The sequence below is a fragment of the Pagrus major genome, chromosome 18, assembly GCF_040436345.1.
Source record: "Pagrus major chromosome 18, Pma_NU_1.0".
Classification (NCBI taxonomy): Eukaryota; Metazoa; Chordata; class Actinopteri; order Spariformes; family Sparidae; genus Pagrus; species Pagrus major.
In genome coordinates, this window is record NC_133232.1 from 28,160,787 (window position 1) to 28,184,615 (window position 23,829).

General features: G+C 39.4%; 3 protein-coding genes across 3 annotated transcripts; all 3 read left to right on the forward strand.

Moving 5' to 3' along the window:
• Positions 1–8,228: 8,228 nt before the first annotated feature.
• LOC141013562 (LRRN4 C-terminal-like protein) lies at positions 8,229–10,219 on the forward strand. Its single transcript, XM_073487318.1, has 2 exons — positions 8,229–8,305; positions 9,066–10,219. The coding sequence occupies exon 2, from the start codon at positions 9,068–9,070 to the stop codon at positions 9,803–9,805; it is 738 nt and encodes a 245-aa protein (XP_073343419.1). The 5' UTR covers positions 8,229–8,305; positions 9,066–9,067; the 3' UTR covers positions 9,806–10,219.
• A 1,235-nt stretch (positions 10,220–11,454) lies between these two features.
• Positions 11,455–13,723, forward strand: tstd1 (thiosulfate sulfurtransferase like domain containing 1). Its single transcript, XM_073487036.1, has 4 exons — positions 11,455–11,491; positions 12,484–12,612; positions 13,281–13,443; positions 13,581–13,723. The coding sequence occupies exons 1-4, from the start codon at positions 11,479–11,481 to the stop codon at positions 13,633–13,635; spliced, it is 360 nt and encodes a 119-aa protein (XP_073343137.1). The 5' UTR covers positions 11,455–11,478; the 3' UTR covers positions 13,636–13,723.
• An 845-nt stretch (positions 13,724–14,568) lies between these two features.
• Positions 14,569–23,800, forward strand: top6bl (TOP6B like initiator of meiotic double strand breaks). The gene is made up of 15 exons (XM_073486350.1): positions 14,569–14,602; positions 14,691–14,810; positions 15,003–15,126; positions 16,070–16,123; positions 16,198–16,319; positions 17,649–17,729; positions 17,810–17,865; positions 18,199–18,270; positions 18,421–18,616; positions 19,267–19,390; positions 22,024–22,182; positions 22,277–22,398; positions 23,070–23,180; positions 23,379–23,477; positions 23,593–23,800. Exons 2-15 carry the CDS (start codon positions 14,790–14,792, stop codon positions 23,638–23,640), a joined length of 1,389 nt encoding a protein of 462 aa, XP_073342451.1. The 5' UTR covers positions 14,569–14,602; positions 14,691–14,789; the 3' UTR covers positions 23,641–23,800.
• The last annotated feature ends 29 nt before the right edge of the window (positions 23,801–23,829 follow it).

A 23,829-nucleotide genomic window follows, 5' to 3' on the forward strand; every position in this document is an offset into this window, starting at 1 on the left:
AGAATAGAAATGTCAAACTATAAAGAGATTTGAATAAAATATAAATAGAGAAGACAATAAGAAATAAAAGTGAGTAAAATAAAATTGATTAATTAATAAAACTTATAGTTTGCATTAAACTATAGATACACATATCTCAAAGTTGTGTTTAAGTAAATGTCGTTATGTTTCATCACTTTCATCTTTTACTCAGACAAAACATCTAAATACTTGTTGCCCTACGGTCAAAACACATCAGTATATTGGCTGAAATCATGCTGGGATGATAATTGTGTTTTGTCTCTTAACATGTAGGTCAACTGTGCAGTTTCCAAACAAAAGATTGATTTTTATTTTTAGAGAGAGTGGAGGCTAGAGAGACGGTCTCCATGCAGAGATAATCAAAGTGAACAGAGTTTTAAAGTTAGTGAGCAGCAAAAAGCATTTGCATTATAAATCTTCTGTGTGATATCAAGGTTATGGTTCTATGTATAATCACACATTGCCATTTTAATCTAAAATACTGATGAATATTTCTCAAATTTCTCTCAGTCTCTTGTTTGTTTGGATATAATTTCTGCCTTTTTCTTGGCACAAAGAATAATTCAAATCCCCTCAGCCTATTTACCAGCCCATTAGATTCAATTAGATAACCTCAAATAGGCAAGCACCACAGCTACATTTTTCCCAGGGATACTCTCCCAGGACATCTTTTTTTCTGGATTCATGTTATAGGCGATGAAACAAGTGTTCACCACTAAGTGGAGCTAAAACTCTGTGCAAGGGGTTTGTTCTGGATCGTAAGAGCAAGGTTGAGAGTTATGCAACATTTTATGACCAGTGTAGCTGATTCTCAAGAGGATCTTCTTAATGTGTTACAGTTCAGGGGATGTGAAGATTACTTGCTTTGGTCTATTTCAGATAACACAACACAAACGTTTTGTGATATGTTTAATAAATGCATAGCCTTTTTCAATGAAGACATTTTGACACATCACAGTAGGAAAAGCACATGTGTAAATAATAAAATTAATGGCTGAATGCTCTTTGCTGTTATTAGTAACACCTGTGCATTTTCCTACTATGACAAAGTCAAAATGTCTGCTGTCAAAAAGGCCTGCAAGTCACGCAGTTGAGGACCACAAAAGTCTGTTTTGGTCAGGTTGGAGCTTTAAATGATCAATCAGTGCCCCCTTTACCCAATTAAGGTGCAACATTGCTGTTTTTTTCTCGCTATAATTAATGGTTAGTTTAAAGTCCCCCAAATTTAATACTAAAGTCACTGAAATGACACAACACAGTTAAACGATAAAAGTATCTTTTCATATCATATAGAACAGGTGATGTTAACCACCAAAAACGTGCTGCAGTATAGTCTGTAAATATTGATTATGATCCAGTGTACTCCAGCAGGCACGTCGGCCGGTAACAAACCAAGACCTACAGTACAGTAATGCCAACATGCCCAGTTTCCACTCACACTTTGTACACTTTATATTGTGTAAGCTATAATCTGTTTGAGGTGTGACACATTCTGTTGCTCATCAGGCAACACAGGAGACATATAAACATGTGATGCCCGTCTTGGTTGCCATAGCATCACCATGTAATCCAATCAAAGCAAAGCTGTCTGAGTTGTCTTGTCTAACATTAACAGCCTATGAAAAAATGGGTATTTAGCACTTTTCTTCCCCTAACACAAGTTAACGGATAAATTTACCCAAAAATGAAAATTCAGTCATTATCTGCTCACCCCCATGCTGATGGACAGTCGGGTTAAGTTTTGTAGTTTACAAAACATTTCTGGAGCGTCACAGCAAAACAGCGTTGCGTCATTCTCCTAAACAATGTAAGTAGAAGAGACTTGGTTTAAAATCATAAACAACTGAAAAAACTAAAAGTTGCTACTCACAGCTCATCTGGTATAATCCAAGTCTCCAGGCTTTGTAGAGACTTGGATTACGCCGAACGAGCTGTTTAGAGCAGTTTTATATTTTCAGTTGTTTTTTCACGTTTTCAAACAAGTTCCCTTCTACTTAAGTTGTCTAATGAGAATAATACATTTTCATTTTTGGGTGTACTTGTCCCTCCATATCTTTCAGATTCACTTGAGTGGGGTGGACTTAAACTGAACTCTGTGACTAGCGACCCGCTCTTTCGATTCTGCACTGTTTATTATCGCACAAACATGAAGTGAAGTAGGAATGTGGGACTTTGTCATCAAATGGAGCTGGTACATCATCACACGCCTGCTTCCAATTATGCCCAAGAGGGACAGCAAGACTCCTTCCACTCTGCCCACTCCAGCTCCACGGTGTTTTTTAGCTAAAAATAGCCGTTCACACAACTTCAGAGAGTCTGGTTACAAGACTACTCCGGGATTCCTTTTGAATGAAGTGGAGGTTAAAGGTGACAGGGACACAGCCAATAGTAGTGCTTCCTGTTTAAATAGGAATGCTTCAACTCCTCAGAGAGGTGTGGGTAGCAGAGGGAATGAGCATCTGTGAGAGGCCCACACATTTCTGAGTCTGGTGAAGTCAGACGCTGAAAGATTAAGCCTGAGTAAGTGAGTTAAAATGAAAGTCAAGTGTTTTTTTAAGGGGATTTCCTGCCTTAAAGTACTATTATTTATTTTAGTAAAAAAAACAGTCGTAATTCAGTTCCTGTAAGTATTTACAATGCTGTGGTGAAATCGTGGCACTATCTAAAATCAAACGATGGTGGCGATGATACGTGCAGGTTGTCTTACACATGTCCAGCAGCATGCTCAAACATGCTGTGGTGGTGGGTGGGAAAAAGCACTGGCAGGCAAGCATGACTCATTCATAGTGGCTGCCTTCATTCCTCGGGGGCCTTGGAGCCACAAAACTTCAGCATGTCGGGGCTGTCAGATGCAGTGGAAAGTTGTATACTGTCTCCTATGGGATTTCACTCACTTTGAAGTATTGAACAGTTCAAAAGTGAACACTGAACGTTTTAGGCCGACTCATCGCTACTGAAGACAAAACAACAAATCATATCAGTGGTACAATCTGAGCACCATTACGTGCCTGCCTCCTGTGCTGTGCTTGGTTTCACCTGAGATGAGTCCAGACATTCGTCACAGATTGATCAACCTGCCCATGACCATTGGTGTTACTGAACAAAGAGCTGCTTATTACTCACTAAATTGTATAACTAAAGAGTCTATCAACTGATTAAAGACCAAGACTTTTAGGGGTTGAGACCAAGTCATGACTGAGACCAGAGTGTTTCAAGACCGATACAAGACCACGGCTTTGAGGGTTGAGACCAGGTCGTAACAAAGACCAGAGTGTATCAAGACCAATACAAGACCATGACTTTGAGGGTTGAGATCAAGTCATGACCATGACCACTGTCCACCACAGAGTCCCACACTGAATGACACACTTCCAATAAAATGTTAAGCTTGCAAACCACAAGTCATACAGTCATACAAATGATCTGAAGGATCCACATTTGCATAAAAAAAATCACAGAAGACATGAAAATTCCTCCTCATTCACTTCTTTTATTGTTGTATTTGTGTTTTTTTTAAATAGAAATGCCTTGACAAAATAATGAATGAATTACTTTGATTTCTATGAGCAAACAAATACAAAACAGATTAAATCAACTTAACCATCTTTATTTAATATTCCTTTCCCATCGAAGTTAGTTCCCCATTGAACTAACACAGTCCATTTTCTTGCGCAAGCATTACTTTTTCTGTGTGACTCCTCCCATAGAAAACATAATTAAGTTCAGTTTAAGTACACATTATTCAGCACATTGATATCCCTGCAGTTGTGGTCTTGAAATGAATTCCAGAGTCGTCTTTGTCTGAGACCAGGCCAAGACCCAGTAAAAATGTGGTTGACTCTGAGACGTGGCCGAGACCTTCAAAAAGTGGTCTCGATGATAGCAAAGTACAAGAGATAAATAAAAGTCAATGTAAAACACACAGATAGATTGTGGTCCCTGTAAACATTTCACATACTTGTTTTTGTTCGCCTCTCCCTTCTTCGCTTCCCTTATTTGAACAAAAGAGGAGCTCTGTCGCTCACTGATGTAATCTCAGTCTTTAACAAGTATGAGCTCACTAATACACGTTGCAGATGAGCTTGTCGTCGCTTCTAATATCAGTGGACGCTGGACTGTACCGGTCACAGACTATTTATGATCACCCACAGAAACAGTGACACACATACAGTAGGCCTACCACAATCCTACAAATCACTGATGTAATGTTTATATACATGAGCGTTTCAAATTTGGGGAAAAATGTTGCAGATGTTTTCTTTCTTTCTTTTAATAATGGCTATTTGAACCTAGATAAAACATTATCATTCAGACACCGAATGTATTATTTATGTTTAACATAGCTTTAAATCCCAAAAGGAGAACAATTTAATGCTTAAAGATTCCATTTACTTGATGTTCCCACAGTGCAAGACAGAGGGGAATACTGTCGTAATCATTTTTAACCCAAATACTCTTTGATTTTGAATTTGTTTTGAGAACTTATGTGACCCTATTCCTAGATCATTAATGAAACACATCTAAATAGTTTGAGAACCAATTTTTCTTTTGACTGCTCAGTTGTAATAGGTTTTAACTGTTTGAACTGATTTGTCTGTCCGTAGTCTGCTGATACTACGAGATCCAGTGCCAATGGTGCTAACCCTAGAACAACCTTCTACTTCTATTCCAAAGCTTTTAGGATAGCTTTGCTAAAGCAACACACCTTTTAACTCCAGCTTTTTATAGACAATATTTAACTCTTGAAACTGAAAAAGGAACCGGTTTCCTGTTTAAATCTGCACAGATTTTGATGCTGAGCTTCCGATGTCTTTCACCAATGACTTGTGAGTTCTTATATTCTTATTTAACTGTTGCTCTGAAGTACCTTTGTCTCCTTCTTCCCTTTCAACTATCAGTCTGGTTGAGCCATGGTGTGTTATTCTCCACATATAAAACATTACTGTTTTCAGAAACCCTTTATACAAAATTACACCTGTAAAGAGGATTTTCTACAATCTAAAAGCATGAAAGACCACTCAGAAATATAGAGTAGTCCTCTCAGCTGTCTGTACCAAATGAATCTTTTGTGGCAGACAGTTACAAACGTTTGAGCAGTAATGTATGTTTCCTTGTATATTAAACTTTGTTAATCCGAGAACATTGTTGACATGGGAACTCAAAGTCCCAGGAGATGGATTGTCTCATTCAGGAATGAGTGCTGAAATGAATCACCTGGACTACTGATAAGTCGCAACAACCTGTACCATCCAGTTACAGGCATGTTGTTGAAACATCAGCTCCTGACATTGCAGACAGGGGGACAGACTGGGGTTGGAAGAGATCGTTGTCTCATGCAGCCAAAACAACCCGAAGCTTAGTGCTGAAAAATGAAGAGATGGGGGTAGACGTGAGGAGAAGCCCTCCTCTTCACATCCTCTGATGTAAGGGATGTATACGTATTTTCAAATTTTCCATCAGAATGTGTTGCATTATAATGTATCATAAATACATGTTTTTTTTGCATAAATCCTTTATAAGAAGTTTGACTCTGATAACCGTACAACTAAACTTACAATAGCTTATTATCAACGCTTTTTATTGACTAGCAACTTAAATAGACTTGAAAGTCTGCGGCCCTGCGAGCCGCTCGGTGAGGCTGTGAGCTGCTGCTTCCTACAAATTCAAGTCAGAAGTGCAGTGTAGCTCCCAGCTTTTTCTAAAGTAATGCAGTTTAGCTCACAGCCTTTGGTATATATTTAATCCTTCAACTTCACCGCAATTTTATGTTAATGTTCCTTTAGATGCTATATTTCAAACAAATTAAAGCCAGCAACTCTTTTTAGCGTCATTATTTCAACAGGCCATGAAATATTCCACATCTTCCACACAACTTTAAAGCCAGCAATGCAGTTTAGCATCAGCCTTTCAACACCCAGCATTCGCACTGTTCTTTCTGCTGATGGGAATGTCATTGGGTTTGTAGGTATTTGGTCATTAGCCAAAGTATTGGACAAATTCAAATTTTAAACTGTTGATGGAACGAGATGTAAAGTTAGAGGATCACTAAACTTATTCTTTCTGAGAGGGGCATGTAGTCTGCATCAAATACCATGTCAATCCTTACAACAGTTGTTGAGATAATACACTCAAAATGTGAATCTTCTGATGGCACTGAAAACTTTCCATCTGCTGTTTGAGGCTTCATTGTTTACCAGACTTTTCCTCGAAGCAGCGAACCACTATGGGAGATCATGGGTGTGTGTGTCATCTACTCGGAGAGATTATTTGGAAGTAACATGCCCTCTTCGCTTATGACGACAGGAACCAAGACGTGAAAATGGGCAACGTTTTCACTGACGCCCCTTCCCCGAGACAGCGCAATTTACGAGCAATCCCCGCGTTGTAAATACAGAATCTCAGCCTCTATCCCCAGAACCTCCCTAATGAAAAACAATCTTCACAATGAATAACAAAAGCTTGTCACTTCTGCATCTATGACTCACATTCCCTGTGAGCAAACCCCTAATATTACAGTCTTGGGCATAATGACAACATTCTTGTCACATACAGAAATACAACTCGAAATTGTTGGTCATTTAAAATGAATGCACTCCATAGAGCCATGAAACAGATTACAGGTGTGGTTAAATGTTACACAAGGCTACACCTCAGTTTCTGCTCAGTTAAGCAACCTTTTCTGATTTCTCACATTGAATCTTAGTCTGAATGCATTCACACAACCGTTCACACAAAACCGAACACCACATGTTTTCCCAAATGAGTACATCGAACTTTGTATAAAAATAGTACATAAATCTGCTCTCGACTTCCTGCCGTAGAGTCTAAGTCTTTATTCAGTGTTTATTCTTATCTCAATAATTTATTGTTTCATATGATTAAACCAGTTTGTCTTCATGTGGACATGCCAGGTTGATTTGTACATGCAAGGGCACACTCTCACAACCCCTACTTTAATGCAGTTAGTTTTATGTTTGTTGGTTTTGCTTTTTACTGCTTGATAAGTATGTAGTCATTGGAGTGCAATAAAAGAAGCTCTGTAAAATAGTAAGAAAATAAATATGCAAGCAAAAGGGGAAAGAATGAGGCATAATCAAGGGATACATTTTTTTATAAATAAATTAAAAAGAATTTAAACATACATACCTGTTGAGAAATATACATAAAACAGCGTATATTATGATTATATTGTATGCAAAACAATAGATTTATATATATATATTTCCACATTTATTTGTTCTTTTATTCATTTCTCTTTACATTTTCACATTATTTACTTATTTCTTCTTGTATTTATTCCCCTTTATGTTTCCATATTTATTTGTTCTTTTTTTGAATGGAACTCCTCGGACTCCATGGGTAAGACACTTTAAAAATGTCCTTGCATATGCACATAACAATAAACAGACTCTATATCAGCTCAAATTAAGATGAAGCTATTTATTCTAAGTAAAAGCAGCAGTCAGCTTGATTTTTAGTGGTTTAGTCGAGTAGATCCTTTAAGAGTTGATGTTGGTAAAGAAGCAGGCCTCTGTCCTGGTACTTTTCCTCTCATGTGTGCCATGTGGGTACTTGGCATAAGCAGGAACACGCCTGCGTTGCCAGCTTTACACCATAAAAGGATGAGAGGAGAAAGCCTTGATCGTTCCCCTCCCCAGCTTGTCACAATGGGGGCTACAAGAGGTGGAGGGGGTCCATAATAAATACACATGCGTGCATTCCTCACCCCCCACTTAAAGGCACACATAAACACACACTGATGTGACCCTAAGTGTCCTGGTGGTTTCCAGAAGAACACCTGCGGAGTACGCAGGAAGTCTTAAAGAAGTAATCAAAAACAGGCATCTACACCTCCAGATTGCAAAAACACATACTGCAACAAGCACAAGCCTGCCTCATGCTGCTGCTCTGCAAATTAATATGCTAAGGAGCAAGCACACGGGCACATGGTGACTCTGCCTCCCCCCTCGCTTACTTTCCCGACACACATTCATAGAAGAATTCCACACAATAGAAAAATAAAAGAGTAACGATGGCTGGGTGGAAGCCCTGTTGAGAAAGAGAAGGAGGCAAGACGTGGAAAAAAAAACAGGCAAAGAAAGAGTAAAAGGGGAGGGAGAGGCACCGAGGGGAGAGAAGGAGGGGGTGTTGAGGAGGAGGAGGGAGTCAACTTAAGACGGTGAGAACAGAGGACGTTACTGAGTACACGGTGAGAGCAGACGGAGAGGGAACAACGGACAGAGAGAGAGAATTAAGACTTGGAACATCCATCACCAACAAACAGGTTCAGTAAAACATTTCAAACTTCTTTCTTAACTTTAAAGCTGACCTCAGTGCAAAATACTGCAATGGTTTGATGTGTATTTTTAAAAGATGTAGTCATCACTGAAAGGCAAGAGAAAAACATCCTCTGAGTGTAAGGATTATTTTAAGCTTAAACACAGAGTGTAAAGTAGAAATCCATCTGTGTTTTGATTCAGTTTTGGGTTCCCACAGAACTCATCTGGCTTGGTGCCAGGAGAAAATGGAAGTGGTGATGGGGTCACCCCAATAGTTGTATTTTGTTTTTTAACTCCCTGGACTCAGCATTTATTTATCTAAAGCTGTTTACAGGATGGAAAACAGAACATCGCAAATGTTTGATTACACACAGTCATTTCCGAGCTGTAAACCTTGGCGAAATAGCATCCCAGTCAGCGAGCCAAAGACATTTGTTTCTTGTCTCTCAACAAACCTTTGTATTCTGGTGAAAGGGGGGGATCTCTTATCCTTAGTATCACTGTGGATCCTTCTGTGGAATGATGAAACCAAGTTCTCTATTTTGATTTCTGTGTTTTGACTACTAAAATAACTCCAACGTCTAATTTCAGTTCCTTTTTCCCCCCCGTATTACTTACAATAATTATGATTTTAATGGAAGTATTGACCAAAAATAATGTATTTCCCCTTTCAGAATGAGTAGATAAATATATTGTTAGTGATCCATTTATGGTTGTATTATTGGCAGTATTATTCATGTCATTATTTGTCATTTCTGCCCACAGAGATGACGTCACATCGCAGGAACCTGGTTGTGCTTCTCATTTTTCTGACTGCCTCGCCTCTCCTCACCTCCCACCTTTTCGCTCGCGCTACCACTGCTTCCCCTCCCTTCAGCCGTCACAAGGTCATAACCATGGGTGACATTGACGATCCTCCTATAGTGATGGCCACCGCAAGAACTACTCTTCAGCAACATTCAAAGCCCTGCCCTTACAACCCCTGCTCGGAGGATCAGAAGCCATGCCCCATACTTGCAGCTGAGACTGGGTGTCTCTGTCCTGGGATCAGCAGGGATGATGCGGCTCCTCATGCACCACGCATCGATGCGCTGCTGCCAGTCACTGAAGGGGAACACAAAGGGAAGGTGGAGATCCGGTGGTGCGCTCCATCTTCTCCAGTGTCCGGATACACTGTGGTGATTGATGGAAAAGAAAAAGAGAAGTTTCAGGCCAGTTCACGAAAGGGTTGGGTCAGATCTTTGGAAGCTGGGACTAAGGTGTGTGTGGAGGCGCTGAACAAAGCAGGACCCAGCAGCCCCACAGTCTTCTCTTGTACACGGTATAACCCTCAAACATCTGATCATAAACTGCTGGCTGGGATCATAGGCGGAGGAGTCTCCCTCCTAATAATTCTCATTATAGGAGCTGTGATCCTCTGGAAGTATAAGCTGTGTCAAAAGGCAAAGGGAGACTCTGCCGATGGACTAGGAAACCCTTCTTACAGCACAGAGGGAACACTGTGATCAAGACCAGTTCAACACAGACAATCCATCCTTGTCACACTAAAAAGGCCTTCGGGACACAGAGAGTACAGTGACAGTGTAATCATAAACAAAAGCTAAATAGTTCTGGGGTGTTGTATGATCGATTATAGAATTAAAGAAGTTGTTTACAATCCTGTTTCAAGGAATATGCAAACATATTGGGAGAAAGAGGGGTAGTGCTCCAGGAATAACACTAACAAATGGGTAATTCTGTTAGTTTGTGGTTAGAACTACAGGTTTATTTGCTGGCAAATTAACCCTCGTTGGTTTACTATCGTGGTTTTTTATTTCCATCATGGTTGAATTTAACTGTAAATAATATTTTTAGGATATACTGACTGAAACTTTTGTAATAAACTAAAACTTATTTTAATAAAAACTTTGTAAAAATGACGTTGAATTGTTGCTTTCATCTGAAAGGCTTTGCACAGGCCGACATTTTGTTAAGATCAGCAGGGTGACGAATTAATGAAGGTGCCACAGGCCACAAGGAGTGCTGGTGGCTTGGCATCTCATCTCTGAAACGTTACTGGGGGGATTGAACAAACGTCTGTACAAAATGTCCTGAAGATATTGATTTGGATCGAGATCTGGTGACTGATAAATAATGCCGACACTTATCAAACCATTCACTGATCCCTTTTGTGCTGTACAGAGGCATCGGCATTTATTTTGTTTGTCCTCTCATTTGGAGAAGGAACTTTTACACTTATTTCATAAGTATTAAGTATTTCATTTCAGTATTTCATTTCATACTTCTACTCCACTACATTCCAGAGGGGCATATTGTACTTTTTTACTTAATTACATTTATTTGAGAGCTTTAGTTAATTTTTACTGTGCAGATAAGATTTTACTTACAAAACAAATGATCAAGTACATTTACTCAAGTACTGTACTTGACTACCATTTTGAGGTATTTGTACTTTACTTGAGTTTTACCATTTTCTGCTACTTTATACTTCCACTCCACTACATTTTGAAGGCAAATATTGTACTTTTTACTGCACTACATTTATTTGATAACTTTAGTTACTAGTTCACGATCATTTTAAAATTTATTTCACTGGCAATCAGAAAAAAGAACATTGATTCTGATCATCTAAAAGAAAAACACTGAATATCGACCCTTAGTATAAAGAATAAAATTGATGATGATTTACCACTTGAAGTTTTGATACTTAAGTAAATTTAAGATCAGGTAGCCTACTTTAAGACTTTTACTCAAGCACTATTTCTATGGGAGACTTTCACCTTTACTGTCACTCATCACTTTTCACAACACTGAATATGTTTTTATGATAATATAACTCTATGGAAGGGGTCATTCTGCATAGCAAGTGCCTTTACTCTTGATACTTGATTTTTTTTAAGCAGGTGATCCCTCCACTACTGTTTGCATTTATCTAAACACAACATCGTTGTTTAAATAATACATTCATGATCTACAACTTCACATCTTTTATTTTGAAAGTCTTGTAAAGGTACCGTTATTGAGAAGTCCATCTTATTGGCTAGCGACCAACGTCTTTCAAGCCAAGTCCCGCCTTTCCTCGGCGTCTCAGCCAATGATTGGTCAGTAAGTAATTTGAGGAAGACGGTGTATTGTTGTTAACGACGGAGCCATTTATAACAACCTCATTAAAACCAGGATGGCGAGCTCAGGTGAGGCTTTTTAACTTCATTTACTGAGACACACTTAATGTAGACACGACTAACCAACGCCTATATGCATTTTACGAATACTGTGAAACACCCTTAAAGTTGTTTGAGAAACTTTTTCGCTAAATATTTAGCTGACACTTGTTAATAGTTTATGATAACCTGTAACTGTCGCAGTTAAAGTGGCACTACCTGCGTCAAATGTACTTCAAGCTAGCTGTCTCTCGCACAGACTTGTTGAACTAAAATTTAATAAATAGTAAATGAGGAGTGAATTAACTTTGGTTTTAAGTCAGTTATTGCTTACGAAGAATGACTCAGCAGATAACACAAGTGTTGTTAAGGTCTAACCGGAAGCTAATTGTGTCCTCCGGGAATGGCATTAGATCCCCCAAGCAACAACCACAGACCGGTTTCATAAGTGTTTGCACACTGTGAGCTGTTGCATCAAAGGCGAGTGGGTGCACTTACTCCTAAATTTCAGACACACACACACACACACACACACACACACACAACACAGCCTGATTAAAAAAAGAGTGCCAACATGAGGGAGCAATATTTCAGGAATGTACCCTGAAGGTGGAGGAACATTAAGTGTGTTTTGTTCTCCTGATACTGGCACTGATACCTCAGGTACTTAACTGATACCAGAGCTTCTCCTTCTCCTCAACCTGAAAATCTGTATCGTATTTAAGGATTGCTGTGGCACTAACAACTGAGTCAGAATTTCCTTTTCCGTGTCATGTATTAAAAACAAACAGGTGGTTTGTATCCACTCTTGTACCTCAGTGTGCAGGAGCATACGACAGATACAGTAGTTTCTGTTGTTTGCAAAGGTTATCAGTCCGTGATGGTAAGTAATAAAATCTTGTGTCGGCTGTTTTATGACTTGAAGCCTAAGCGTAATTTTTTTTGCAATTTTATGGGACTATTCAACAAAGCCGTATCAGACTTTGCAAAGCCGTTAATGTTGTTCCCTCTCTCATTGCCAGTCACCAAGGAAATCTCCTATGAGGAACTGAAAGCACTTGTGGGAAAAAGCCAGAATCTCCTTCTGGTTGATGTCCGCACGAAAGACGAAGTGGATAAAGGACGTATTTCAGGATCTGTTAACATCCCAGGTGAGCTTCTTTTAAATTCATTTACAGCGGGCGGGAGAGAACAACAAGGTAAAAATATATAATTATGTACCATTGTCTCATACTGAACACTTCCTTGTTGTCCTTGTATTCAGTGGTGGGTAAGCATCAGTGTATGATGTCAAAGGGGACATACTACGTTCATTTTCACTTTCATAATTTTTTGGTTACTACTAGAATAGTAGTAGTTTTAGTAGTATATAAAAACACATCAGTTTTCTCATGCTGTCCCCACTCTGTCTGAAACACTCCATTTTAGCTCCTGTCTCTTTAAGGCCCCCATCCTGAATACCCACTATGCTCTGATTGGTCAGCTCACACACGCCTGAGCCAGCACCGCTAACAATAACAGAGCAGCTGCGCCAAATTAACTCTTACTTGCTAAACTTTAGCAAATAACTATATAAATTATGCGTATGTGTGACATGGTGGACACAAAGTCACAGAAATAAAGGCAGGACTACTGATGAGGTGTTTCAGGAGCAGTGTGTTCTGTGAGAGAGATTTTGACCTTTTTAAAGATCTTTAAAGTATAAAACACTGAAAGAAAGAGAAAAAAAACCCAAAAGCATAATATGTCTCCTTTAATGTTTATGTCCATCATCTATCTAATCTTACAACCCTTTTCTGCCTTCCTCCCTTTCATTCAGTTGATTCAGTAGAGGCTGCTTTTGCAATGGAGCCAGAAGCATTCAAGGCCAAGTACGGAGTAACCAAGCCACCGTTGGATGCACCAGAGTTGGTGTTTCACTGCCAGATGGGCAAGAGAGGAGGAACGGCCACAAACACAGCCTGTAAACTTGGATACGTGAAGTAAATAAGTTACATTATACACTCGCACACACAGCATCTTGCTTTTAAACAGACAGCCCAAGGCTTCTACATGAATAGCTTTCCCTGCTGAGCTTTGACTGTCGTCCTAAAATTTGTCTTCTGTCTTCTTTTTTCAGTGCACGTAATTATGCCGGAGCATACAAGGAGTGGTGTGAGAAGGAAGGAAAGTGATTCGAGTTGACCATGTAAATCTATGTAGTAGCATACATATTTATACTAATGACAGCTGTGAAAGCCAGACAGACAAAATAGAGCTTTTTTAAAAAATGTTTTTGTTTGTTATCTTTTGATACTGCTTTGTTTTCATACACTGGATCGATGTATTGAAAATGTATGAATTTATACAAATGAAATAAATTATGTTGTCTACTGAGATGTTACGATTATTTGTGGGGATCATTATCTGGATATGACTATCTGGCTGATTCAACATCTGCACTTAAGTAAAAGTGAGAAAGTGCAGGCTCTGAAACGTACTCGGTAACAAGCCTGTTTTGAAAATGGAAAGAACAGAAAGTACAGATACTTGTGTTAAAATTTAGGGAGTAAAAGTACAAAGTTGGTAGAAAATTAAAAACACCCAAGCAAAGTGCAGATACCTGAAAAGGAAAAGCCTTTAGTTAAGATCCTTTACTCAGTTATTTTTCGTTAATTTGACACAGTTTGAAAACATAAAGAGGATTTTCTATTCTTCACTCATATTTGCAATCTATGATTACACACTAACAGCAAAGGACAGATTAAGTACACTTGGTTTTTTAGACTATAATATCTTGGATGACCCAAAAATATAATATACTTCTCAAAATTAGGTAGCGATACTGGGATATTTTAGTGTTTCACTTGATTGTTTATTTTGTGACATATCTGAATTTTTATCTTGTGTTTTGTGGATTTTTTTTTTGTTTACTTTTAATGCATTTGACTTTTATATCAATACCAATATCCCTAACTAATTCTGAGTAGTGAAGTATGAATATATTAAATATAACAATATGAAACAAGAACAATAAAGTGATTGACAGTGTGCAGGACTTTTTAATATCTTTACTGTTGTTAGATATAACAAACATTCACCTCAACACCACAGTACTTCTAAATTCCTGGCTGTCAGGTGCCTAATTAATAATTAATTAAGGTAATTTCAACACATTTGTTATTGATGTAAGAGACATCTACTATGAGATATTCCTCATGTTATTTCACAGGTGTAATATCATTACCAGGTGTGTTCTAGGTGTATAAGTGTGAAGTTGATCAGCATCTAAACATCTGGGCTGAGTACAGTGGGCCAGGCAGCTTCCAGACCAGCTAATCCACTGAAGATGCTAACAGAAATACAACAGGTAAAGTTTTAAAATATCACTCATCTGATCATTAAATTAAGTTTTAATTGACAGCTGATGTCTACTCGTAGTTAATTGTTTGTAAAATTAAGAGAGGTTTGAGCGTTTGAAGCGAGCTAGCATAACATAACGTAAGCTAGCCGTAGCTTAGCTTGCTAAAGTAAGAGTTGGTGTTTTGAATCTACACTTCAGGTGTTGCGCTTCGTGATGATTTTGGGAAAGCAAAGACGACGATGTGGTTTAAAGACTGCAGGAGGACTTTTGGTGCTTTTGTGGACTGAAACAGGAGCTTCTGTTCAAAGTCTAAACTGCACTGGTAAGTCACAAAGTCCCACAGGATATTCAACTTGTCCAATAAAACCCTTTAGGCATCCTATAAGGAAAATGTTTGTCAGATAGCAGTTTTTATCAAAGTTGAAACCAAATGTGCTTGAACAACAGAAGGTATTTCAACAGGAAAAAGACATACATTTGATTAACACTACTTTAAATGTATGTAAAGTATAGGTAAATAATAACTCCTTATTTGTAAGCACATTTAGACGTTTCTTTCTGAGTTAAAGCCAGTCTAAAGTTTGAATCATCATAAAGAGAGTCCAATTTTAAACTACATTTTAGATAGTTTCATGGGTATTAATCATCCATATATACATTAAATGACATTTCAGATAAAAAATGAGCAAGCCATGGTGATACACATGTATATCAGAGGCTGAATTTCAGAGAAATCTGACACAAAAAAAAAAATAGAAACATCACCACAATAAAATCCCATGACAAACTGGTCACTTGATGCATGAGAACTTCTTGATTTGGAGTATTTTCAGCCTGGACGTGAAGAGGGTCAAGAGGGAAACTTGATTTGAAATTGGCTCCTCTCCCCATAGTTTAAGGGGTGTGTTAGAAGCTGATTTTCTTTTCTGGACAGTATGTGGCATGATACGGTCAGAAAATCATATTGCGATTATTTTTGACAGATATCACTGTTGAAGAATGATTCATGATTAGTGGGAATAATCATTTTTGCGTCACAATGTTAATTTTTAATGAAAAAAAAAACGATTAAAATCACGATGATGTGACAGTAATTCATTATAATGCTGTTTTGTCACACATTTTACCTTTATCAATTGCAACTTCTTGCGATTTGAATATCAATATAATTGAATATATTGAATATATTCAGTTATATTTTGATGAACTGTGCTGACTGATATATGCCAGTAAATATTGCAACAGTGATCCCATTTATGGTGCAGTTGCAGCTGCTGGTTCTTGGTGCAGAGGGATTAAAATGAAAGCGCTACAACCTGGTATGTATGCACAATACATACACCTTCAGCTTTTATACACTGTATTTCTAAATCACCTCTTACTACTACATTAGACCTGAGAGATTTGAAGGAGAGCATGCTTCCCTGTGTGTGGCCGTGTCTTCAGCCTGACCCCGAGGAGCTGTTTGCCTTCACTGATCTGTATGGTTCCCCCAGATTACTCCTGTCATTTCAGGTACAAACAATAGTGATCCTTTATTAGCAATTAATCAGCCCGAATAATAAACATAGCACAAAAAGTAAGGACATTTGTTTTTGGTAGATTATTTCTTTGTTGTAACAATGCTTCTTGGCAATAAATCTTATACCGTTGGAAAGCCTGTTTTCAGGAAGGAGCATTCATTTGTGGGATGAGCAGCAGAGCTGAGTATCTGGGTTGCGCCCATGAAAAATGTGCCAAATCTTCTCTGCCAAACAGCTTATTCTGCTATTGACTCTTGTTTGGTGTTGTTTGGTGGATTGGATGATTGAACTCTGAAGAAACAAGACATATTGGCAATTTAACAATTTATTAATTTAACAAACAGGAGCCTCGGTAGCGTGTGGAAGAACCATACACAGCCACAACAGCCTGGCACCTCCTCCTCATGCTGGTCACCAGTCTGGTCACACACAGAGCGGGGTTTCTCAGAGACCACCTCCAGAATTTGGGAGTGGAGAGGATTGAATGGCCGCCAGAGGTCCTGGCCTCAACCCCATTGAACACTAGTGGGATCAGCTTGGGCGTGCTGTTTGTGCCAGAGTGACCAACACAACCACGTTGGCTGACTTCCAACAAATGCTGGTTGAAGAATGGGATGCCATCCCACAGCAGTGTGTGACCAGGCTGGTGACCAGCATGTGGAGGAGGTGCCAGGCTGTTGTGGCTGTGTATGGTTCTTCCTCACGCTACCGAGGCTCCTGTTTGTTAAATTAATAAATTGTTAAATTGCCACTATGTCTTGTTTCTTCAGACTTCAATCCTCTAATCCACCAAACAAGAGTCAATAGCAGAATAAGCTGTTTGGCAGAGAAGATTTGGCACATTTTTCATGGGTGCAACCGAGATCCTCAGCTCTGCTGCTCATCCCACAAATACATGTTCCTTCCTGAAATGTGGAACCATTTAAAAGAGAAATAAACAGGCTTTCCAACGGTATAAGATTTATTGCCAAGAAGCATTGTTACAACAAAGAAATAATCTACCAAACACAAATTTTCTTACTTTTTGTGCTATGTTTAGCTACTGATATTAGCGCTTGAGCATTGTCTTATACTAAAGTACTACAGTAACTTCTCTGTCTGCCAGAAGAGTGTTGCAAGATGTCTGTGTGGGATCACTTTACTGATCTTACTAATTAGACCAAAATCATTCAGATGTCAGTAATTATAACTACACTGAATCCAAAACACATTGAAAAACTATTTTAATTCAGCGTTGATTTTCCTAAATTAGAATGTGATTGATGGTAACAGTGAGCCTGCGAGTGCCGTATCATCTCTTTCTTCTTGTTTGCATTTTCAGATGAATGCCAGACTTTTCTGTCCAGAGCGGTGCGCTCGTTTAGAAGCGTTCCTACACGCATTCAGTGTGTCTAACGCAGGGGTAGGATCTGCTTCCCTCTGACATGTATCCACAGCATTCAAGTTCGAGAGACAAAATTTGACTGCCCTTCTTTTTCACAGATAAAACTCCACCTCAGATTCAGAATAAATCAGCAGATCATCCAGCGAGACTTTAGGTATGACCGCCAACTACACAGGCACAGCTTACAGCTTTCTTATCTCTTATTTCTAACAAGCTTCCTATCAGATCAGATGACAGATGTCAGATGACCAGATGATCGGTAACAGTTTTACTCAGAACTGTTTCTCGACATGCCCTCCGCACTGATTCAATGATTCACCACTGATTCACTCACAAAGACTAAGGAGAAGTAGATGGCTGACGTTGTTTTTTATTGTAGGAGTAACAACATAATAACAAAAACACAAACACAATGGGTCACTTCTCTCGTTAACCCCCCTGGGGTCTGTTTTCATGAAGTGTTAATTTTGTATTCATATTCTTGCAGAGTGAAGACCAAGAGTAAAATTGCATTGGCAAACCAACCATCGCTGATCTTGGATGTCACCTCTAGCACAGAGTAATGCTGTTTTTCATATTAAGATTGTTGCTGTTTGTGTGGACCAATGTTGTCTTAGAGCCCAACAGGATAATTTCATCTTAATGCAAAACACGTTGAAAGTGCTGGTGTTGCTTGCAGGCAGTTGATCCTCTCTCCTTTTATTTAAAGGCCACCAGAGTGTGTGAAGAAAGGATGCTGGTGTCTGGGAGGACACCCCGTCCTTGGAGGCAGGTTGCCACTCAGTATCCCACCTGAAGCCATGGACCAGGGCCTGTTCGGGGAGCTCAGCATCCAGCCTGTCACGCTCCTCAGCCCCTGTGTGCTTCAGTACCCCAATCTGGCGACGCAACTCACTCACATAAAAATATCCTTTGCTGATTTAATCACGTTTCTCTTCGTGATTTTCATAAAAAGAATCTGTAGTTGTGTGGGCCTCAGGACTGAATCTCTGCTTTTTACAGTGGACTTGGTTCAGCTGGCTTCATCAGACTGTGACTTCAGTGCGCTCTGGGACAGTCTTGCAGCTGAGTGTGAGAGCAGCAGGGGTGAGGGTCAGTAACTCCTGAGACTGAGGCCAGGGTACTCCCAACAGACTAGTAAGTCACTGCTCCAAGCGAACGAGTTCAAGTATCTCAGGGTCTGGTTATTCTGGAACAAAACTAGTAAAAGCCGGCTCATAGAGACCTGATATGTCATAATGAAGCACGTTTGCAAAGAATGGAAAGTAACAGAAAAGGTTCTGCAACGAATTAAAAAAGAAAGCTAGAGAGAGAAATCCAAACACCAGCTTACTTTTTGACTTCCATACATCTGACCAATCTGAACCCACGTACAGAGCTCTTGTTTTACTGGTCGGCCTTTAGTGTAGATAGCAGATAGTGAGGATTGTGATGAGCTCAGACATCTGGGGGGGGGGGGACTACGAATAGATCCGCTGCTCCTTAGTGTCGCCTCAGTTGAGATGGTTTGGGCATCTGATTTGGATTAGGCTTCCTTGACTGCACATGTGTCCATGTGTTGGTATGCAGCCCCAGTAATGTTCCTGTCACAGGCCTCTCTACCTTCCTCCAGAACCTTCCTCCACATCTGGACTGTCAGGAACTGGGCCTGCACGGCCTTCGCTGCTCATCCTCTAAAGGTAGACAACACCACACACTGATGGTCAAGATACTTATGAGATAACTGTTAGGGCTGGTTTTCCTGGACAGGCTATTAATGAAAACCTGATGTAGGTCACGAGTCCTGGACAGTTAATCCTATCTTAAAACGTGTCCTTCTAAAACACTTAGTTAACACGTGATTACTTCCTGACTATGACGCCTGAATGGAAAAATACTAATTTCAACCACCTGTGTTTACTTGATAGCGAATCTGCCCTGGCCCGAAGCTGCTTGTTAGACTTTAATGGAACACAAAAAGACTTTTATTTTATTCAGAGGGATGAAAACAAACAGAACAACAGAAGAGAACAAAAGAACACAGTAACAAAAAACAGAACTCGCGGAGAAACGGCTCCAACAATGAAAATCTGGGCTCTGGCAGGGAAATGATTGAAGCAGCATTTTTCACTGTCTCCTGTGAATTATGTTCACATTTAAATGATCTGCACAAGTGGTTTACATTTAGAGCAAATGGTTAGTTTTTCACATAGCAAAACGGTTCTCATAGCGGAGAGTTGGGCTGTGGAATTTGGGGCAGGGGAAAGTGTTTACGATGTGTTTTCGTGCTGTCTTGTTTACATTTGTTATATTTTACTCTGACCAGCATGTAATCACAGCTTAGTCTTGCCTGACTTTAATTTATTTCACATTATACAACACAGGGTTGCAAAACAAAATGAGAATTTGTAACTTCATGCTGCAGAAACAAAGAACACATATAAAGTTATACATAAACATGTATACACCCTGTGGGGCATTTTCTTTACATTTGCATCTGGATGAATGCGAACAAAAGCAACAAGATGGTGATGATAATGTGGTCGGCATCTTCACATTGAAAGTTTTTAACATCTGGTAAACACTGTTCAGTAAGTTGGACTGCATTTGAGCACCAAGCATGATGTCAACACAGAGATCAGCTCTCCTCATTCCACCTAAATCCGCGCCAAGGACAGCCCGTCGAGTGCAACAGCTTGGTCCGGGATGTTGTCATGAAGACAGGTCTCTGTAAAGATGTCAGCACGGCAGTTTCTGATCAACATTAGTTCATAACATTTTCCTCTGATATGTTTAAAAGAGACTACTGGCGACATTACAGTCCCCCAAAATGAATTCTCCTGCCTAACACATAAACATAATTCTTAGGAGTATTTTTTTTTTTTGTTCTGAATATTGGCTGGAAATGGATTTCATGACAATTACTGAGTGGGTTTCTCATGTCAAAGTACTTGACAAGACGGTGGTTTGGTCTTCTTGTGTGTCCTGACAACAGCCTTTCTGAATTTAATTCTGCCTTCTTGAATGTTTATAAGCCTTTAGAGGCACAATATGTAATCTCTGCTGCTAGGAGTCTTTCCATCAAAACAAAACAAAAAACGTAACTAGCATGGGATCATGGGAGTTGTTGTTTTCAGTGTTAAACAACAGCCATTGTGAATGAGAATCCATCTTCACGACTGAGGCAGAGATGTTCAAGGACGAGTTTTATTTACGCTCGCCAACTTCCTTCCTTCCTTCCTCACTCTCTGATGTATCAACTGATGTTTTCCCAGAAGTTACAGCGGGAAGAAACTAAATGAAACATACCATTATCTTAACACACCATTATCAGAACTGAAGAGGCCTCTTGGATGAGAGGTGAAACGTCTTCAAGAAACTGAAACACGTCCAGCTGCCTACGATACAGCATCTAGAACCATTATCTTAAGTAAACTACAGATTTATCCGGGTTTGAACATTGTTGTAACATTTGGGATGATGTAAGGACACAACTAAACAAAATTTGTAACAAAGGTCTAGTTGTTTTTTAAATATTTTAATGCAGAAATACTAAATATGTCTTTCAGTAAGTCCTGGGGGAACTTGAGTTTTTCTCTCAGGCATTAAGTTAGGTTAAAAGGTTAAATCTAGGATTACTGTAAATCTTGTGAGAGAGCTGAGTTGAGCTGATCTGGTTCTGTGTAAAGTGACACTTTGTCTGGAACTACGCATAATCATCACTAATAAATCTCTGTCGGGCACAGACAATAGGATGCAATGTCAGGCAGTTCAGATAAGTGTAATAGAGTCATATCATGAGGAAATTTAGGGTTGGCTGATTTATCAGAAACGGCTCTTGCTTAATTTTTCTTGTAGATTACACAGTGAATCACAACCACAAGCAAAACCACGAGTCTACATAACTCACAAGCAGCTTATTCATTTACAACATTAACAAAAAAAGCCCCATAAAACAGTCAAGTCCTGTCTTTTTGCTGACAGTGAACAGATCAGTCTGTTACAAACATTACAGCAGAGAAGTTTGGTGTACACATTGTTAGGTGTTCATGCTGCTTTTACGTCCAAGAAAAGACTTTTGTAAACGTCTGTTAACTCACTGAACTTAAGTAAACTCTGGTTTTAAAACTAGAAGAGTTAGAGAACATTATAACAATCACTTGCCCAACCCAAAGGTGTGTCTACCATGACCACGATATTACGCACTCGTTGAGTTTTATAACCCACGACCATGCAGTGCGCTTTCAGCCAGTGTAGACTTGCAGTGTGTTTACTCTTCAAAGTGGATATCAGCACTAATAATCATGTTTGTCTTTTCATTTTGTCTCTGCAGATCTTGTGCACAGCGGTGGCACAGTGTACACAGTAGAGCAGGAAAACTGTGAGGATTCACAGCAAGAATCGAGTCCTCCCCGAATGCAGCAGAGACTCCTGCTTTTTCTCTTCCTGCAGCACAATGATCCGTTCACCTACCAGCTCTCTGACATTATGGGTGAGAGACAGCTGCATGTACACAATCACAAAACACTGTGTTTAAGCTGGTCTTTCTCACATTTGTTTTCTCTGAATCTGTGATCCTCCCACAGCCACAGAGGCGCTGATAGAGCGCCACCTGGAGGCTATTCTGAACAACAACAGGAAGGCAGTCACAACAGCTCTGCAGACTGAGCTGAAGGGCACACTGAAAGCCCAAAGTTGCAGGAAAAAGGCAAGACTGTCAGAGAGGAAATACTCTTAATCAGAGTTGTTTTTGTTTCCATAATTCTGACAATTTTTCTTTAATAGTGTGAAGTTCCTCAATAATTTGTCTAATCAGTTGACAGAAAAATGGATCAGCAGCAGTTTAGATAATCAGTATATTGTTGAGCAAAGATGTCATACTTGCAGGTTGCAGTAGACTAATCAATTAAGTGTTGACATGGAAAAAGAATCAATACATTGATCAACACTAATTAATCTCTGTCTGGCACAGACAATAGGATGCAACATCAGGCAGTTCAGATAAGTGTAATACAGTCATATCGTGGCGAAATTTAGAGTTGGCTGATTTATCAGAAACGGCTCTTGCTTAATTTTCCCTGTAGATTACACAGTGAATCACAACCACAAGCAAAACCACGAGTCTACATAACTCACGAGTAGCTTATTCATTCACAACATTAACAAAAAAGCCCCATAAAACAGTCAACTCCTTTTTTGCTGACAGTGAACAGATCGTCTGTTACAAACACTACAGCAGAGAAGTTTGGTGTACACATTGTTAGGTGTTCATGCTGCTTTAACATCCAAGAAAAGACGTGTGTGTGTGTGTGTGTGTGTGTGTGTGTGTGTGTGTGTGTGTGTGTGTGTGTGTGTGTGTGTGTGTGTGTGACATTAAAGGACCAAGAGAAGCTGCGTTCAGCTGCTGAGGTGATTCTCAGGTCGTCCATCAGTATTGTGAGCTGCAGCAGCAACATGGACTTCAGAAATGCCTGCCTGAACCGCATGAAGGTGTGAAAAATGAATTTTAAAAATGTATATGCAGTTATTTAAAATGAATTCACTTTCATAACTTTCTAAATTTGAAAAAAAAATGCCCTGACAAAGATGTGCTACTCTGTAAATTCATACAGCAATATACTGTACATGTATACTTGTTGACGGTGTGACAACAGTCGGACGTGCATCCATAATGTAAGTGTCTATCAGGTGCGTGACACTCATGAATTGTCAGCCTCCCTCCGTGAATCTCTGAGGAGGGTGACATCATGGAAATTCGTTCCCAAGAGCAAGTGCTACTCCGCTCAGGTGAGTGGGATGTTTGTTGTTCACTGATACCAACTAGTTACTATAGCAGCACCTCAGTGCTTTTATATATATGGTTTTTAACCCGTAACCTAACAACACATCATTACTTTCACAGATGGAAGAACATCCTGAGAGTGATGAGCTCACCAGAGCAGAAATCTGAGAGTGTCTGTGTTTGTCCTGAAGGAGTTTTGTTCTGGTTTAAGGCTCTGAAAGCACACAAGAACGCACATTTTATAGAAATTGGTACTAGTACATGTTGTAAATGGAATGGCTATTCAACTTTTAATTTAAAGAATGCATTGTTTCTGTGTTACAACAGATTTCTTTGTTTTTGTTTGCACAGTTCTTA

Bases quoted from the DNA above. Each gene is read 5' to 3' on its own strand.
- LOC141013562 (XM_073487318.1), top strand. From the start codon at position 9,068: ATGACGTCACATCGCAGGAACCTGGTTGTGCTTCTCATTTTTCTGACT.
- tstd1 (XM_073487036.1), top strand. The intron at 12,613-13,280 runs GTGAGCTTCTTT...CCTTTCATTCAG, and splicing joins AGGATCTGTTAACATCCCAG to TTGATTCAGTAGAGGCTGCT. The intron at 13,444-13,580 runs GTAAATAAGTTA...TTCTTTTTTCAG, and splicing joins TGTAAACTTGGATACGTGAA to TGCACGTAATTATGCCGGAG.
- top6bl (XM_073486350.1), top strand. From the start codon at position 14,790: ATGCTAACAGAAATACAACAG. The intron at 15,127-16,069 runs GTAAGTCACAAA...TTTATGGTGCAG, and splicing joins TCAAAGTCTAAACTGCACTG to TTGCAGCTGCTGGTTCTTGG. The intron at 17,730-17,809 runs GTAGGATCTGCT...TCTTTTTCACAG, and splicing joins TCAGTGTGTCTAACGCAGGG to ATAAAACTCCACCTCAGATT.